General features: G+C 40.8%; 1 protein-coding gene across 1 annotated transcript; it reads left to right on the top strand.

Annotated features, from left to right (window-relative positions):
- The first annotated feature begins 3,114 nt into the window (after positions 1 to 3,114).
- LOC120527342 (prostaglandin E2 receptor EP4 subtype-like) lies at positions 3,115 to 13,935 on the top strand. The gene is made up of 2 exons (XM_039750633.1): positions 3,115 to 4,438; positions 12,103 to 13,935. Exons 1-2 carry the CDS (start codon positions 3,596 to 3,598, stop codon positions 12,697 to 12,699), a joined length of 1,440 nt encoding a protein of 479 aa, XP_039606567.1. The 5' UTR covers positions 3,115 to 3,595; the 3' UTR covers positions 12,700 to 13,935.
- Positions 13,936 to 17,330: the final 3,395 nt, after the last annotated feature.

Raw genomic sequence — 17,330 nt, 5'->3', positions numbered from 1 at the left:
TCATCCAGCTGCACTCCTAGGTATTTATAGGTCTGTACCCTCTGCACACAGTCACCTGTGATGATCACGGGGTCCAGGAGGGGCCTGGGCCTCCTAAAATCCACCACCAGCTCCTTGGTTTTGCTGGTGTTCAGTTATAGGTGGTTTGAGTCACACCATTTAACAAAGTCCTTGATTAGGTTCCTATACTCCTCCTCCTGCCCACTCCTGATGCAGCCCACCATAGCAGTGTCGTCAGCAAACTTTTGCACGTGGCAGGCCTCCGAGTTGTATTGGAAGTCCGATGTATGTAGGCTGAACAGGACCGGAGAAAGTACAGTCCCCTGAGGCGCTCCTGTGCTGCTGACCACAATGTCAGACCTGCACTTCTCAAAACGCACATACTGAGGTCTGTCTGTAAGATTGTCCACTATCCATGCCACCATGCATGTTAGTAAAATAAGTTAAATAGCTTTGTAGGATAAAAGTCGGGAGAGAAAAACAAGCAGACGTGGGCATAGCGCGCGAGACCCTGAAGGTGAGAGCCACCGTGCTGCCACGTGTATTTATTAATTAGGTTGCTTAATTGATTTGCTCAGCTCAAGTAGCGTAGAAAAAAATAGGCATATATACTCAGCAAAAAAAGAAACGTCCCTTTTTCAAGACTGTGTATTTCAACAATAATGTTTTAAAAATCCAAATAACTTTACAGATCTTCATTGTAAAGGGTTTAAACAATGTTTTCCATGCATGTTCAATTAACCATAATCAATTAATTAACATGCACCTGTGGAATGGTCGTTAAGACCTTAACAGCTTACAGAAAGTAGGCATTTAAGGTCACAGTTCTAAAAACACAGGACACTAAAGAGACTTGTCTACCGACTGTGAAAAACACCCAAAGAAAGATGCCCAGGGTCCCTGCTCATCTGCGTGAACGTGCATTAGGCATGCTGCAGGGAGGCATGAGGACTGCTGATGTGGCTAGGGCAATAAATTGCCATGTCCGCACTGTGAGACGCCTAAGACAGCGCTACAGGGAGGCAGGAAGGACAGCTGATCATCCTCGCAGTGGAAGACCACGTGTAACAACACCTGCACAGGATCAGTACATCCGAATATCACACCTGCGTGACAGGTACAGGATGGCCACAACAACTGCCCGAGTCACACCAGGAACACACAATCCCTCCATCAGTGCTCAGACTGTCCGCAATAGGCTGAGAGAGGCTGGACTGAGGGCTTGAGGCCTGTTGTAAGGCAGGTCCTTACCAGACATCACCAGCAACAATGCCGCCTATGGGCACAAACCCACCTTCGCTGGACCAGACAGAAGTGGCAAAAAGTGCTCTTCACTGATGAGTCACGGTTTTGTCTCACCAGGGGTGATGGACGGATTTGTGTTTATCGTCGAAGGAATGAGTGTTACACCGAGGCCTGTACCCTGGAGCGGGATCGATTTGGATCGATGGCTAGGGCCATTCCCCCCAGAAATGTCCAGAAACTTGCAGGTGCCTTGGTGGAAGAGTGGGGTAACATCTCACAGCAAGAACTGACAAATCTGGTCCAGTCCATGAGGAGGAGATGCACTGCAGTACTTCAAGCAGCTGGTGGCCACACCAGATACTGACTGGTACTTTTGATTTTGAGCCTCCCTTCATTCAGGGACACATTGTGAAACATTTTTAGTTTATGTCTTATGGTGTTGACTCTTTTACTGTTCATACAAATATTTACACATTAAGTTTACTGAAAGTAAAAACAGTTGAAAGTCAGAGGACGTTTCTTTTTTTGCTGAGTATATATGCAACATCCAAGTAGTAGAGAATAAGTGAAGAGAGAACGGTGACCGCAAACATAAGAAGAGCACATGAACTAAATGAGAGCATTGCTGTGGCTGCGAAGAGTATATCGTATCAATAAAGAACAGTAAGCCGAGGAGTGTACTTTAGTCTCAAATCCGGCACTCGTTTTCAATAGCGCTTTTATATGGCGAGAATCGCACTTAAGTTAATATTTCAGCAATATTATTTTTGCTGTACATAAAATTCTCGGACAAGATTACCCAATGGGGGCGTACCTTATCCCGGTGCAGTAATGGACGAAAGGCAAGGACCGGTTTTAACAAACGTGTCTTTATGTACACTAATTCTGTATTTAGTCATTTGTAAAATCTATACTTGCAATTAACCTGAGAACTGATCACAGTGCTCTGCGCTTGCACTCGGCGAACAGCACTATACAAAATCGAACTAAACTGAACTGAAGATTGCGCGCCTCGTCCTGTTCGACTGTGTGCGCATGTGCCTGGCTGATTCCTTTTAAATCCGTGCAACTATGAAATGTCATATTTTCTGATATCTCACTGTACAATTGCTCCTGATGCCCTTAATGATTTTATTTACGCAATACTAGCATTTAGGCGATTCATCATTTTGTTGTAGTAACAACACAACGACATTGAGTTAATACTGTCATAACATTGAATGTCCAGTCGGAGGTAAGTATCTTGAATACAGAAACATTTATTGAATGCCACATATTTAAACATACAACTCTACCCCAACAAAAGTATCTCCTTCTTCCTTTTATAGCTTAGCCACACGCCCTTTGTTTACGATAATACTACTGTCGCAAATATTACTATATAACAAATACTACTGTAAATTCTTAGCATTATTTAGATATTACCATTCTGCCGCGTGTTTGCACGACCACTTGACTCCTTGTGTCAGTGTGCTGTCTTAACGAGGGGGGCACACTAAAGGAGGTGTACAAATGGGGAGGTATGTAACCCCTCCCCCTTTTTTGGATGTGGGAAGAAAACCAACGTGGGCAACTTCGCACGAACAACTACCGAGCCGCGCTGGATTTTTCAAGAAGCTGCGCTCCCGTGTCGCCCATTCGTTGTTGTTTTAGTCCTTGCTAAATTTAGGTGACCAAAATGTCGCACCTTGAGCAACACGACTGCAATGTAACAACTTAGTGGAGTCCCGCGATCAGCCAGGTGCTCTGCGCTCCCTGACTGAACTGCGCCCTTCATTATCGGGACATCCCTTTGTAAATTATAGGTAGCCAATAAAAGTGTAGTGGGTGGGGCTCCAAAAGAGCCATTCTAAAGAGGAACTGATTTTTGTGCAACTTTTCAAACCGAAGTGAGTCACACACGCTGAGGGTGTGCTAATCTGACTTTTGCTATTCCCCCCGCAGCGCTGAGGCTAGCTAAGGGCTAGAATACACCATCTGCGAAATGTAAGCAAGTTGCTGGGAATGTACGAAGAAGACGACGAGGAAGAAGACGGGTGTTCAACAGTGAACTAGTGTGCCAAGAAGTTCAGCTTGGAAGAAAGCGCCCTGAAGGAATGCTTCTGTTGCTGCTGCTACGATGGACTGTATGTCAGTCGATTTTTTGACAGCCCCTATAGTCTCGACATGTTGGATTACACGGGCAATCTGTTTCACCGTGGGATAATCCCGAAGACCAGCTGCTCAAGATTTAGCTCGTGTGTCTGCGTCCCATTGCATTAATTGATATAATTATTTATTACGAATACATTTACAGAAACTCTGGATATTTAGAAAGGAAAAAAATAACAAACAGTGGTGCAATGTTCTGATGTTACTTCGTTCTCCTTCACAGCTCGTTCACCAGGTACAGCAAGTAACAATGGATGGCAGTAACGCTACAAGCTACTCTCCCGGTTCCAACATGGATCCCACCATCCCGGTGATTATGTTTATTTTTGGGGTGGTTGGCAACATGATCGCCATAGTCGTCCTTTGCAAATCGAGGAAAGAGCAGAAGGAGACCACGTTTTACACGTTGGTGTGTGGGCTCGCAGTTACTGACTTACTGGGCACCATTCTGGTAAGCCCGGTTACCATCGCCACTTACGTGAAAGGCACCTGGCCAGGTGGAGACGCGCTGTGCCAGTACTTCGCGTTCATCCTCCTCCTCTTTGGACTTGCCGGATTCAGCATCATATGCGCCATGTCCATAGAGAGGTACATGGCAATCAATCACGCCTATTTCTACAACCACTATGTCGACAAGAAGCTGGCAGTTTTAACGCTGATAGCGATCTACGTTTCCAACGTGCTGTTCTGCGCTCTACCGAGTATGGGATTCGGAAAAGCGGTGAAGCAATACCCGGACACTTGGTGCTTTGTGGACTGGAGGAGTAACGTGAGCACCCACGCCGCTTTCTCCTACATGTACGCGGGCTTCAGCTCTTTTTTAATTCTGGTCACCGTGGTGTGCAACATCCTCGTGTGCGGGGCTCTTGTTAGGATGCATAGGAAGTTTGTGCGCAGGACATCCCTGGGAACGGATCCCGGCAGAATCGCAGAGTTTCGGAGAAGGAGAAGCTTTAGTCGCCTGGCTGGAGCAGAAATCCAGATGGTGATCCTCCTCATCGCGACGTCTGCGGTTGTGCTCATCTGCTCCATACCTTTAGTGGTAAGTGATTAAATGTGCATTGCCGCGTCGTAAATGTAACCTTTTGAATAGTGAGCGTAACGAGCTTTTCACAGAGGAATGTTCAGAATCGTTCAGAATAGCGCACTAAAGTTTGAAGACTTTAAAGTCATTTAATTGCATTTTAAAATTCTCCGTTTATAAATGTCCAATTTGTACATACATGGCTGACCCTCCATACAATAGGAGCCAAAGCCGATTTAGCACCGTTTTAGAAAATCGACAAGGGACAATTGAACGTTTTTAGCAGGACCCCGAAAGTGTTCAAGTGGGTTGCTGTCCTAAAATGTAGTTTTCTAGCACATACATCTTAACCGTCTGACTTTTCGGACAAAACTCATTTCTAGTGGGGTATGGGCTCGTGATGCTGAGACCAAGCCGAGAATCTGCTACGTGCGAATTTGTGCAGTAGGCTGCATAGGAAGTTTAAAAAGTCAGATGCGTCACACAGAAATATTTTCATGAAAATCGTTGCTGCTTTAACAATCATGTTTCGGATATGTGCAATCTTATATATTTCTAGCCCTTTTATTTAAATAGCTACACGGCTGCAGTGAGCTAAAGACTATTCTGACCCTTCGGGAGCAAAGCAAGGATTATTTCTGGACTCGGGGACAGTTTGGGCGTGCATATCTTAAATACACGGCACTCGCGCCGTTCCGATTAAACGTCACCAGTAAACTGGAATACCCAATCAAAACCCCACAGAGGCACAGGGAGAACGTGCAGAGTCCACATAAGCAGGCACCGAAGCCGAACTATGAGTCCAGTCACGGGAGCTCTTAGGCAATACCTCGTATCTCAGAGGAACATGTCGCCCACACAAGGTCAATTTAGGCACCAGCTAAACTAACATGCAGGGACAGAAGTCGGACGAGCAGTCTGACATATGTAGGCACATTCTTAAAACTAAAAATGCTGGAGTAGATCTGCAGAACAGTACCATGGGGAGCCATTTTTGGTTCCCAAAAGACCCATTAACATGAAGGTACCATAAAGAACTTTTTATTATTTAGATCTGAAACAGGCTCTATTGTGTAAATAACCATGACGAGATTGTAACAGATTTGTGAATTTACAATAAGTATATTTTAATCCCCCCCTTCCTGCATACACAGACTAAATTCAGGTTTTCTTAATCTGTTAATGCCCTGCTAGTTAGTCTACCATACATTAAGGATATCGGGTTTTTTTCTACATGTAAGGTAGTTTTTCAAAACACAAAGATCCAACGTCATATGTAAAGAACCCTTCCCAGAATGGAATGGTGCTTTGTTAAGGAAAGGTTCAACAAAGAACCACACAATGTAAAGAACTATAACATGCTATTAAAGAATCACTATTTTTAAGAGTGTTGGGCGCCACGTGATTCGACAAGATCCCTTTCCATTCGCGAAATGCAACCTTAAATGAGGTAATAGGGAGTAACGAATTTTTACAGTGGCACCATCTACAGTTTCCACTAGATCCTGGTGAACTGAGCATTGCCTTCAGCACATAGATTCTCTCTACTTTCGGGTACACATGAAATTAGCTAATTTAAAGTTTAAGTGCTACTTTTCATCAATTGTGATGGTATGTTATCAGCTCTTTTAAACAGAAATGAACTTGAAGTTCACTGTAACTCACCCGATTCCCGTCTTCAACGCCGCATTCATTATTTATTGTAGACAACTCAAGTAGAAATTCTTATTGACACATACAAGGCAAATAAATATGAAACGATAGAAACGTAACCAAGTAAATCGGCTCTTCAGTGCGCTGATCTACCAGAGCAACGCGTATAGTGAATGGCTGCATATTAGGTGTCGTACCCAGTGACAGCCCGCCAGCGAACCCAAACTGAGTAAGCGGGTTAGGGACTGGAATGCATGAAGACTCAAAAAACAGTAAATAAAAAGAGAGAGATGGGAGAGAAAGATCCTGAACATGAACAATTTGCACTGCTTTTTAAACTAATTTTTTAACCTTAGTGTTTATCTGATTGTATGCATCTGTCATTAGTTTCTTAACACTGTGAGGGATTATTTTTCTATTAGTTTGCGGCGAACGTAATTGACTTTTACACTTTTTTTTTACAGCGCCAACAGCGAAAATGTTAAAAATGCAGACCTCACAGAAGGGTCATCCGCATCCCAAGGACGATCAGAGATAGTTTAGTGATCATGTCGTCTGCGACGCCTCCTCGCGGGACGTTTTCGTATTGTAGAAGAAATTCGACCCGCCGCCTACTGGCAGTTAGCGGGTTTAGAGGCTCGTAAACGTAATTGGCAAGATAAAGGCAAAAAAAAAAACCTGAAAGATAAAGAAATGCGTCATAGGATGGAAGACAGTGCGCTATTGTCGAGGAGAATCCATTATGTAGTGGAACAAAGAGTAGTGACAGCGATAAATTACTATTCAAAAGTTGTTTACTGTACGTATGGTAACTGAAATAAGATTAATCTGTCTCAGTTATATGCCATTTGGTATGGGATTAATAAAAAGCACAGTGTTAATATGTGTGATGTGCCATCTATTGGAATGACAGAGACATAGCAACCGGTCGGGGACACACACAGGCACTTACAGTTTTATTAAGGTGGATGAATATTTGTGTATCCTGTCTATCTGTCCATCTATCTATCTACCTATCTATCTACCTATATATATATATATATATATATATATATATACTCAACAAAAAAGAAACGTCCTCTGACTTTCAACTGTTTTTACTTTCAGTAAACTCAATGTGTAAATATTTGTATGAACACTAAAAGAGTCATCACCATAAGACATAAACTAAAAATGTTTCAAAATGTGTCCCTGAATGAAGGGAGGCTCAAAATCAAAAGTACCAGTCAGTATCTGGTGTGGCCACCAGCTGCTTGAAGTACTGCAGTGCATCTCCTCCTCATGGACTGGACCAGATTTGTCAGTTCTTGCTGTGAGATGTTACCCCACTCTTCCACCAAGGCACCTGCAAGTTCCTGGACATTTCTGGGGAATGGCCTAGCCCTCACCCTGCGATCCAACAGGTCCCAGACGTGCTCAATGGGATTGAGATCCGGGCTCTTCCACTGCGAGGATGATCAGCTGTCCTTCCTGTCTCCCTGTAGCTGTCTTAGGCGTCTCACAATGCGGACATGGCAATTTATTGCCCTAGCCACATCAGCAGTCCTCATGCCTCCCTGCAGCATGCCTAATGCACGTTCACGCAGATGAGCAGGGACCCTGGGCATCTTTCTTTGGGTGTTTTTCACAGTCGGTAGACAAGTCTCTTTAGTGTCCTGCGTTTTTAGAACTGTGACCTTAAATGCCTACTTTCTGTAAGCTGTTAAGGTCTTAACGACCATTCCACAGGTGCATGTTAATTAATTGATTATGGTTAATTGAACATGCATGGAAAACATTGTTTAAACCCTTTACAATGAAGATCTGTAAAGTTATTTGGATTTTTAAAACATTATTGTTGAAATACACAGTCCTGAAAAGGGATGTTTCTTTTTTGCTGTATATATATATATATATATATATATATATATATATATACTGCTCAAAAGAATTAAAGGAACACTTTTTAATCAGAGTATAGCATAAAGTCAATGAAACTTATGGGATATTAATCTGGTCAGTTAAGTAGCAGAGGGGGTTGTTAATCAGTTTCAGCTGCTGTGGTGTTAATGAAATTAACAACTGATGCACTAGAGGGCAACAATGAGATGACCCCCAAAACAGGAATGGTTTAACAGGTGGAGGCCACTGACATTTTTACCTCCTCATCTTTTCTGACTGTTTCTTCACTAGTTTTGCATTTGGCTACTGTCAGTGTCACTACTGGTAGCATGAGGCGATACCTGGACCCTACAGAGGTTGCACAGGTAGTCCAACTTCTCCAGGATGGCACATCAATACGTGTCATTGCCAGAAGGTTTGCTGTGTCTCCCTGCACAGTCTCAAGGGCATGGAGGAGATTCTAGGAGACAAGCAGTTACTCTAGGAGAGCTGGAGAGGGCCATAGAAGGTCCATAACCCATCAGCAGGACCAGTATCTGCTCCTTTGGGCAAGGAGGAACAGGATGAGCACTGCCAGAGCCCTACAAAATGACCTCCAGCAGGCCACTGGTGTGAATGTCTCTGACCAAACAACCAGAAAGACTTCATGAGGGTGACCCAAGGGCCCCATGTCCTCTAATGGGCCCTGAGCTCACTGCCCAGCAGCATGCAGCTCGATTGGCATTCGCCATAGAATACCAGAATTGGCAGATGCACCACTGGTGCCCTGTGCTTTTTACAGATGAGAGCAGGTTCACGCTGAGTACGTGACAGAAGTGAAAGGGTCTGGAGAAGCCATGGAGAACATTATGCTGCCTGTAACATCATTCAGCATGAGCAGTTTGGTGGTGGGTTAATGATTGTCTGGGAGGCATATCCATGGAGGGTCACACAGACCGCTACAGGCTTGACAAAGGCACCTTGGCTGCCATTAGGTATCAGGATGAAATCCTTGGACCCATTGTCAGACCCTATGCTGGTACAGTGGCTCCTGGTGCACGACAATTCCTGGCCTCATGTGGTGAGAGTATGCAGGCAGTTCCTGGAGGATGAAGGAATTGATACCATTGACTGGCCACCACACTTTCCTGACCTAAATCCAATAGAACACCTCTGGGACATTGTTTTGGTCCATCCAATGCCACCAGGTTGCACCTCAGACTGTCCAAAAGCTCAGTGATGCCCTGGTCCAGATCTGGGAGGAGATCCCCCACAACACCATCTGTCATCTCATTAGAAGCATGCACCGATGTTGTCAGGCATGTATACAAGAACACAGGGGCCATACAAAGTGCTGCGTACAATTTTGAGTTGCTGCAATTAAATTTTGGCAAAATGGACTAGCCTGCCACATAATTTTTCATTCTGATTTTTGGGGCGTCTTTGAATTCAGGGCTCTGTAGGTTGATCATTTTCATTTCCATCAAACAATTGGGCATCCTTTCGTTCCTAACACATTACCCAGTCTATATCAGTATAGATATCCAGGAGGATTTCTTTTTCCCATTGAGATCTGATGTGTTTTCAAAGTGTTCCTTTAATTTTTTGAGCAGTTATTTATATATGTGTGTATTATATATATATATATATATATATGTGTGTATATATATGTGTATATTTATATATATATATATATATATGTGTGTATATATATATATATTTATATATATATATATATGTGTATATATATATATATATATGTGTATATTATATATATATATATATATGTGTATATATATATATATTTATGTATGTATATCTATATATATATATATATATATATATATATATATATATATATATATATGTACTGTGTATATATACCTGTATATATTCATAGCATTCGCAGTCTGAATCACAATCTGATTGTATGGGTGGTTACCTACCAGGTAACGCTTGTGGTTGGTCTGCAAGCCAGCAAACAAATTCCACGGTGCCCCCTCTTTCAGTTGTGAGAAGCAGAAATAGTTTTACTGTCAAATAATGCAAAGAGAACGCAGTGAGTGTGTACGCCTGATGAGCCCAGAATTAGGGCGAAACACATGTTGCATACTCTTTGCATTATTTGACTGTAAAACTATTTCAACCATAATATATATATATATATATACACACACACACAATCAAGGGTGGGCAAAAGTATGTTTACACCTGTTCATATTGGAAAAAGACATGCAGGTTACGATTATTACATTAGCTTTATTAATGTTTAAGCATTAAGGTTTAAGGTCTCAAATTCTTATTTGCTCACTTCTGTTTTGAGCTTATTATGCTTTATGTTTTATTATATTGATTTTATACCAATATCCATTCTTCATTTTATGAAGCTTGTTTGTCCTGATGAGCTTTAGCCAACCCCAGCAGCATCATACGAGACACACCTGGACAGGATCACACACTCACACTCCTTCATAAAGGGTCAATGCATCTATCAGCATATCTTTTGAATGTGAGAGAAAGCCAATTTCAACACCAGGGAGAACATGCAAAATACACACAGGCGGTGCCTCACTTGGGAAGTGAACTGTGGTCCAAATGCTGTGAGGCGACCACATCACTGGGCCTGCCACCTCATAACATAACATAACATTACATTTCACTTATTTGGGTGACACTTTGATGGAAGTCGACTTACAACATTTGAGATACAATTGATTCAGTTTCTTTTGTATTTCCATTTGGAGCACAGGCAGGTGGAGTGACTTGCTCACGGTCACGCAGTGTGAGTAGCGAGATACCTTGGTATTTTTTCTTTTCTTCTTGCCATATTTCATGTTACGTGGTGTTTGCACCTTGTTTGGTTGTTGATGATTGCTGCATTTGTTAACAGGGCTATTTATTATACTCACTACTAGATTTAGGTACTTGTGTACTAAAGGGACGGCAGTGGAACCTCCCCCACAGAGCCCAACACTAGAATGGGTCCAATTTTTGTACATTTGTATATTTTTTTTATCCCAATAACTATGTTAATTACAAGTTCCAATTAAACATATGAACTTCTATAATATTCCAATATTCCAATTTCTGTAAATTTCTATATATATTTTTTAAATATGTTATGAATTCGTCAAAAAAAACTTCTGTTTTCCTTTGTCATGCTGTCTGTTTAGTACACTGGTACCTAGATTTATTTTATGCAGCTTTTGCTATTTCTTTTATTAGTATGCACATCTCCGAGATGTGAGGATGCTGGAGTACTCAGAGACAACACATGAACATGGGGAGGAAGGGCCAGGTCTACTCAAACAGTGGGATATTCAAACCCAGTGCTGACCACATGTGTAGTTGTACAAAAATAACATTTTAATATCTAACTGTTAGCCAACCAATTTTCATTTAACTTTAGTGTAAATTAACGAGATTGTTGTGTAAATCACAGGGATTACAGTTAAGATTCTGAAGGCACTGCAATAATTGTAACCCACAGTGAATTTCGTGAGAATCTGTACCCATCAGTCCTAGTTCTTACCATCACACCTGCATGCAGAAAAGCCAAAGAAATGCAAATCTGACTTATTTACTATATAACTAGTAATTGTTCTTATGTGAATTTTTAGATATTAGGGTCGCAGGGTGCTGGAGCGTATCCCAGCAAGCACAAGGCACTGGACAGAGCGCCAGTCCATCACATGATGAACACACTCGCACACACACGCATACGCTTTTCAGTCTCAATTTGGAAAAAAAGACATCAAGACATTGAAATTATTATGAATATCAGCAGATCATTTGTTATGTCAAGTCAGGCCAACATTAATACAGACTTAGGAGATTAATTTGTGTATCATTTTTGTATTTTAGCATGGTTATTAATTGCACTCCTACCTTGACATGTGCTCATTTAGTTGGCGTCTTTACACAAAAGACTTAACAAATCTCATGTGCATAGTGATGTTGCAACTATAGCAAGTGAAGTGACTTCCTCCGCGTCAAACAGTAAGTCAGTGTTTCATCCACCAAGCGGCTCCCACATTTAAAAAGTATCAGAAGCAAACCGGGAGAATGTTTTTGTTAGGAGAGCTCTGACCTTTTTTTACTAATGAAATCTAAGATAGTGGACGCTATGATGGCATATAACATTTGGTTTCAATTTCTCTTCTCTTCAGGTACAACTCTTTGTGAACCAACTCTACCAGCCCCCAGTGGTCAAAGAAGTGATCAAAAATCCAGATCTTCAGGCCATCCGTATTGCCTCGGTTAATCCAATATTGGACCCGTGGGTGTACATCCTGCTGAGGAAGACTGTAGTACTAAAACTCATTGAGAAAATCAAATGTCTTTTCTGTCGAATTGGAGGAGGACGACGACCTTCCCGAAGTGACTTTAACTGCATTGACAGCCAGCGGTCTTCTGTGCTGTCCCGGGAATCCCCATCCATTGTATCCCGGGAGCTCAGGGAGGTCAGCAGCACCTCTCAGACATTGTTATACCTTCCGGAGAACAGCGAGAATTTAGTTGGCAGCTGCCGGTCAGACAGTGGGACAGGAGATCTGGGCAGCTCCATGGACAGTGCCTCTTTCAGGACTTTGAAGGGCTCTGGATCTTCAGAAGGTCAGGCCTCAGACGTTGAGTCTTTCAGTGACATGAACAGTTTGACTTGTCTGTCAAATGTTAGTAACTCTTCCCCATCCTTTGAAAAGGATCACTCCCTGCATGTGACCTTCACCGATGAAATGTTGAATTTGCCAGAGAGGAGTATATAGCTGCACTCGAATGATGATGATGATGATGTTCACAATCAAGTACCCAAGTTCTGTTTTAGGTGAATTCTGCCATCAGTGCTGTAGCAACACATTGCTTGCAAGGTACAGACTGACCAATCTGTGTTTATTCAGCAGGAGAAATCCCATAATTTTCCTTTAAGCTAAAAATGTGATTTTTTGTTTGTTTCTGGTGCTCTTGCAGCTCTTCTGACAGTATTTGATGTAATCAATTATCAAAGTGGCCAATTCAATTGAGGCCCGGACGGGACTGAAGAAGGTCGGTTATAGTCCCAGAGTCGGAGTCTGCAATACAATCGGGCCTCACCTTAAAGTAATACTGGCAACACCTCACATTTCATTCAGACCACTAAACATTGTTGTTTTTTTTATTTCTAAGCTGTGTGATTTCAGTTCTCCTCATCATGTTGGCACTCACTTCCTTTAATCCTCTAATGCTTTTAGAAACGTCCCTGTGTAAATGTCCAGTCGACATTTTCGAGTTTTACTTTTCATGCTAATTGAACGAAATGCCATCCTTGCGACTAAGATCCAGAACGGCAGGTTTAAACAGCCAGGTCATCATTTAAAATCCGCACGTCTTGGCTGATTGACAGCGTCACCGGAATCGTCGATGTTTACGGAATGCCTCTCCTTTTTTGTCGAGACCACTTTGCATGATGAGTAGAAACTGTGGAGTGTCACAATATGATGTAATGTGAAAAATATCTTTTATTGTTTATTATACAGATACAAGATTGTATTTATTTTCTTCTCTGTGAGAAGGTTAATGAAAGAGGTGCAATAAAATAATAGTTTGCGTTATGTGAAAGAGACATAAAATCACTGTCATTTCTGATCTGAAATTGATTTGCATTTTTAATATGAAATAAAAAAAATTGTTTTAAGTGTAATCTCTTCATTACTGAAAAAAGTTATACGGGTAAACCTAAAATCAGCATTTCTAAAAAGGGACAAATATAGGAAAGTTGGAGCGTGTGTGCCTCTCAAAAGATTAGGCCCACATTGCAGTACACTTAATGAACATTTTATTTATTTAAAGAGGACCCGCTTTTCTAGTCTCTAAACATAATGGCTGTTATATTGGAACTTCAAAGTGCTGCAGCCTCATTGTAAAATAATTAATCGAGGATGGCCACTATAAAACATTTTAAAGTTCATCAAGGAACAGTTTCAATTTAGTGTACTGCTCTGGAAAAATAAAGTTGATTTATCTTATTGTGTTATCTTATTTTAACTGACTGCCGCTTCGCCATCCATTCTGCAAAGAGACCTGTACATATCTGTCCGTGCATTGAAGCCTTTTGTGTTAAAATGTCGCTGCCTGACTGTTTGATTTGCTTATATTAAGTAGCTTTTTGTCTGAGCCTGACAATAATAGTAATACAGATGTGATTTCAAAATATTTTTGAATATAATTGTTAATAAAAAGAATATTGTAAAATCCCATTTGCAAATAGATTTAATGTGGAAAAAATGCTGCCTGCTTTCATTATAGCCATCTATGTGCTGAGTGTCTGGTTAGGAGACTAGTCAGGGACAAGATGTGTTTAATAATGAGACGCCTGCCTCTAAAAGCCATCAATGGCACAGATTAGCATGAGGATGGCATGGGTTTTGTGTGAGTGTGCCCTGCAATGGACTGGCAACTTGTTCACGATGGCTCCTGGCTAATGCTCAAGTCCCCATAATCCTCAGTAGGGTTAGGGAGGTTTATTAATATGAGCAGCACAGTGCTTTGAAAAGAGACTGAAGGTAAATGTTTAGGAATGAAAGAATCAGAAATGCGTTTTATTCAGAATTAATGTTTCATTAAAAGGATTGCTGCAGTAAAGATGGTAGATGGTGCATTGGAAACTTTGAAGATCTGTGCATTGTGGCCCATATATCTGATTACATGTTTTCTTGTTTGTTACGCCACCGTTGTAAGAGTGGTGGTGGTGGTGAAGTGAAATGATTGGGCACTATGCTTGAGTCAATGGAACATAAAAGAATAAAAACAACTGCGCATTGTGACAGAGCAGTGCCTTGTTGGAGCTTAAGGATCCACAAGGGGGGAGATGGCCATCACAAAATAAAAAGACGATTTCTGCTGGAAACAAAGAATTGTGACAAACTCATACAGGGTAATATAATCCAGAATGCTGCCATCAGGAAAGTTGATAGCTTTGCCAAAACAAACACTAACCTCAAATTTACAAACCATCAAACATAATTGCACATTTGAATAGCCGGGGCAGCTGTTCAATGTTTCACACAAGTGATGAGAAAACAAAGGTGGTTAGAGGAGGAAGTGATGCTTGGAAAGTAATAAATTAAGAAAGAAAACCAAGGTGGGTGGATGCCATCATAATAGACGCTGATGACCTCACTGGGAGACTGGACTGGTCAAATATTATCCACTTGGTCTTGAAGAGATGCAGGTAAGTTGAAGGGGAAATCAGCAACAATACCATGAATAAAATTCAGCCAATGGAGTCCCCATCTTACCTTTTCTTAAACCAACAAAGGCGTGACTGTACTTTAAATGAAATCAGCACATTGAGTAATTGTCCTTGGGGTCTCTTGGCACAAAAGCCCCAAAATAATCCGGAGGGAATCATCAAACCCTGGCTAGTCACAAAATAGGCAAATGTTGAATCTTTATAAATAAAAGATTTATTATTAACAAAATACATTTTAACAAAAATAAGTTTCAAGCAACACAAGAGGCAAAAGGACTTACCTGAAAAAATAAAGGCAATCCAAGGCAAACAAATTCCTAATAAACAAATCCAAAGAATGGTAAAAAAAAACCTGATGTCAAAATCCAGTAAATCACAACAGCACAGAAAAATTGTAAAAGAAACTCAAAAGCGCTATATAAATGCAAAGAATTATTATTAATGACGCCAGTGCATTCAATGAACCGCAAGGGACTGTGGTTTTAAATTCTTATTTTGTCTTAATCAACATTACCTTACTCAGTTGTTGTTTTTGTTCTTTCCTTAGTAAGCAACAAAACCATAACGAGATGCAAAGCAACCCAACAGATGATCTCCTAACTCAATTGTCCAACCAATCAGCTATTCAGCTATTAACGAAACCCATTATTTAATTCAATGGCTTGTGTTTCAGTTGTATACCTCAACTTAGCCGGAGTGATACCCAGCAAGATTTAGTGTTCTCTTTCTGATTTTCTTTGGATTTATTTATTTCTAAGATCGCCATCAAATGCTTTGTGGACAACAGCAAATCGATATTTCTCAGACCTTAACCTTTTCTTTTCAAACAATCCATTCAGGCAGATATGAAAAAGATGGGGGCACCTATTGGCTCGCTTAAAATCTCATTATTACTTTGGATGCTCGTTAAACAAACAAACAATTAAAATTCACGGCAGTTTAAACAGAGGATGCACCATTTGTATTTTTAATTGGTTACTAAATAAGAAAGTGGGTGAAACGATAACCTGCAGATACTGCAGCATCCTAGAAACTGAGTTTGACATCCCTGTTGCACATGGGATCCTTCTATTTTAAACCTCCAGTGCAAGCTTAGATCTTACATGTTAAATCTTTTAGATTTTTTTTTACATAATACTGTAATAATAATAATAATAAATTCTTATTATATAATACCTCAAGGCACTTAACTGTCTGTATGTACTGTATATTGTAAGTTGTCTTGGCTATAGTGCCTATAAAAATATTCACCCTTTGGAAGTTTTCACATTTTGTTGTTATAAACATTCTGTCACAGTGGATTTAATTTCACTTTTTGACTCTAATGAATGGAAAAAAAGGTCTTTAATATCAAAATGAAATCATATCTTTGCAAAATGGTCTAAATAAATAAATTACAAATATAAAACACTTGATCAGGCAAATATGCATGGCCTTCAAGTTTGTATTTAGTAGATGAACCTTTGGCAGCCATGACAGCCTTAAGTTCTGTGTGCGCAGGTTTCTCTCTGTACGCTTTGCACATCTGGACACTGTACTATTCCATCGTTCTTCTTAGTAAAAGTGTTCAAGCTCTGTCAGGTTGGATGGTCATCATGAGTGAACAGCCTTTTTTAAATCCAAATGTTCAAATGGATTGAGACCTACTCCAGGACATTAACATTCCCGTATACACTGTAAGAAATAACGGTTTCTTTAATGGCACTTTACAATTCTCTCCTGGGTTGTGTGGTTTTTTCGTAGGACCTTTGCTTGAGAAAACACTGTTTCATTGTGGGAAGGATTCATTGCATATGAAGTTGTCTCTTTCTTCTTTGAACAATATTCTAATATATATAGAGAAAAAACTGAAATCTTTAATGTATGGTAGGCTTCCTAGCAAGACACTAACGGATTAGGAAAACCTCAATTTAGCCGGCGTGATATGCAGTAAAAGTCCTTTTAATATCATAACCCATTGGTATTTCACAAATCTCTTTCCATCTATTCCTGGTCATATACTGTAAAGAGCCTGCTGCTAAACTAAATAAATAAAGATTGTTTGTGAAACCTTCATGTAGATGGACCTTTTGGCAACCAAAAGTGGTTCCCCTATGGTATCACTCTGAAGAACCACTCTGCTACCTTAACTTTTAAGAGAGTAGCTTTGGCTTTACGCTTGAGGCTGTT

Source organism: Polypterus senegalus, chromosome 4 (assembly GCF_016835505.1).
Source record: "Polypterus senegalus isolate Bchr_013 chromosome 4, ASM1683550v1, whole genome shotgun sequence".
Lineage (NCBI taxonomy): Eukaryota > Metazoa > Chordata > Cladistia > Polypteriformes > Polypteridae > Polypterus > Polypterus senegalus.
The sequence above is the reverse complement of the archived record's forward strand: the minus strand, read 5'-3'. Positions and strand labels throughout refer to the sequence as shown.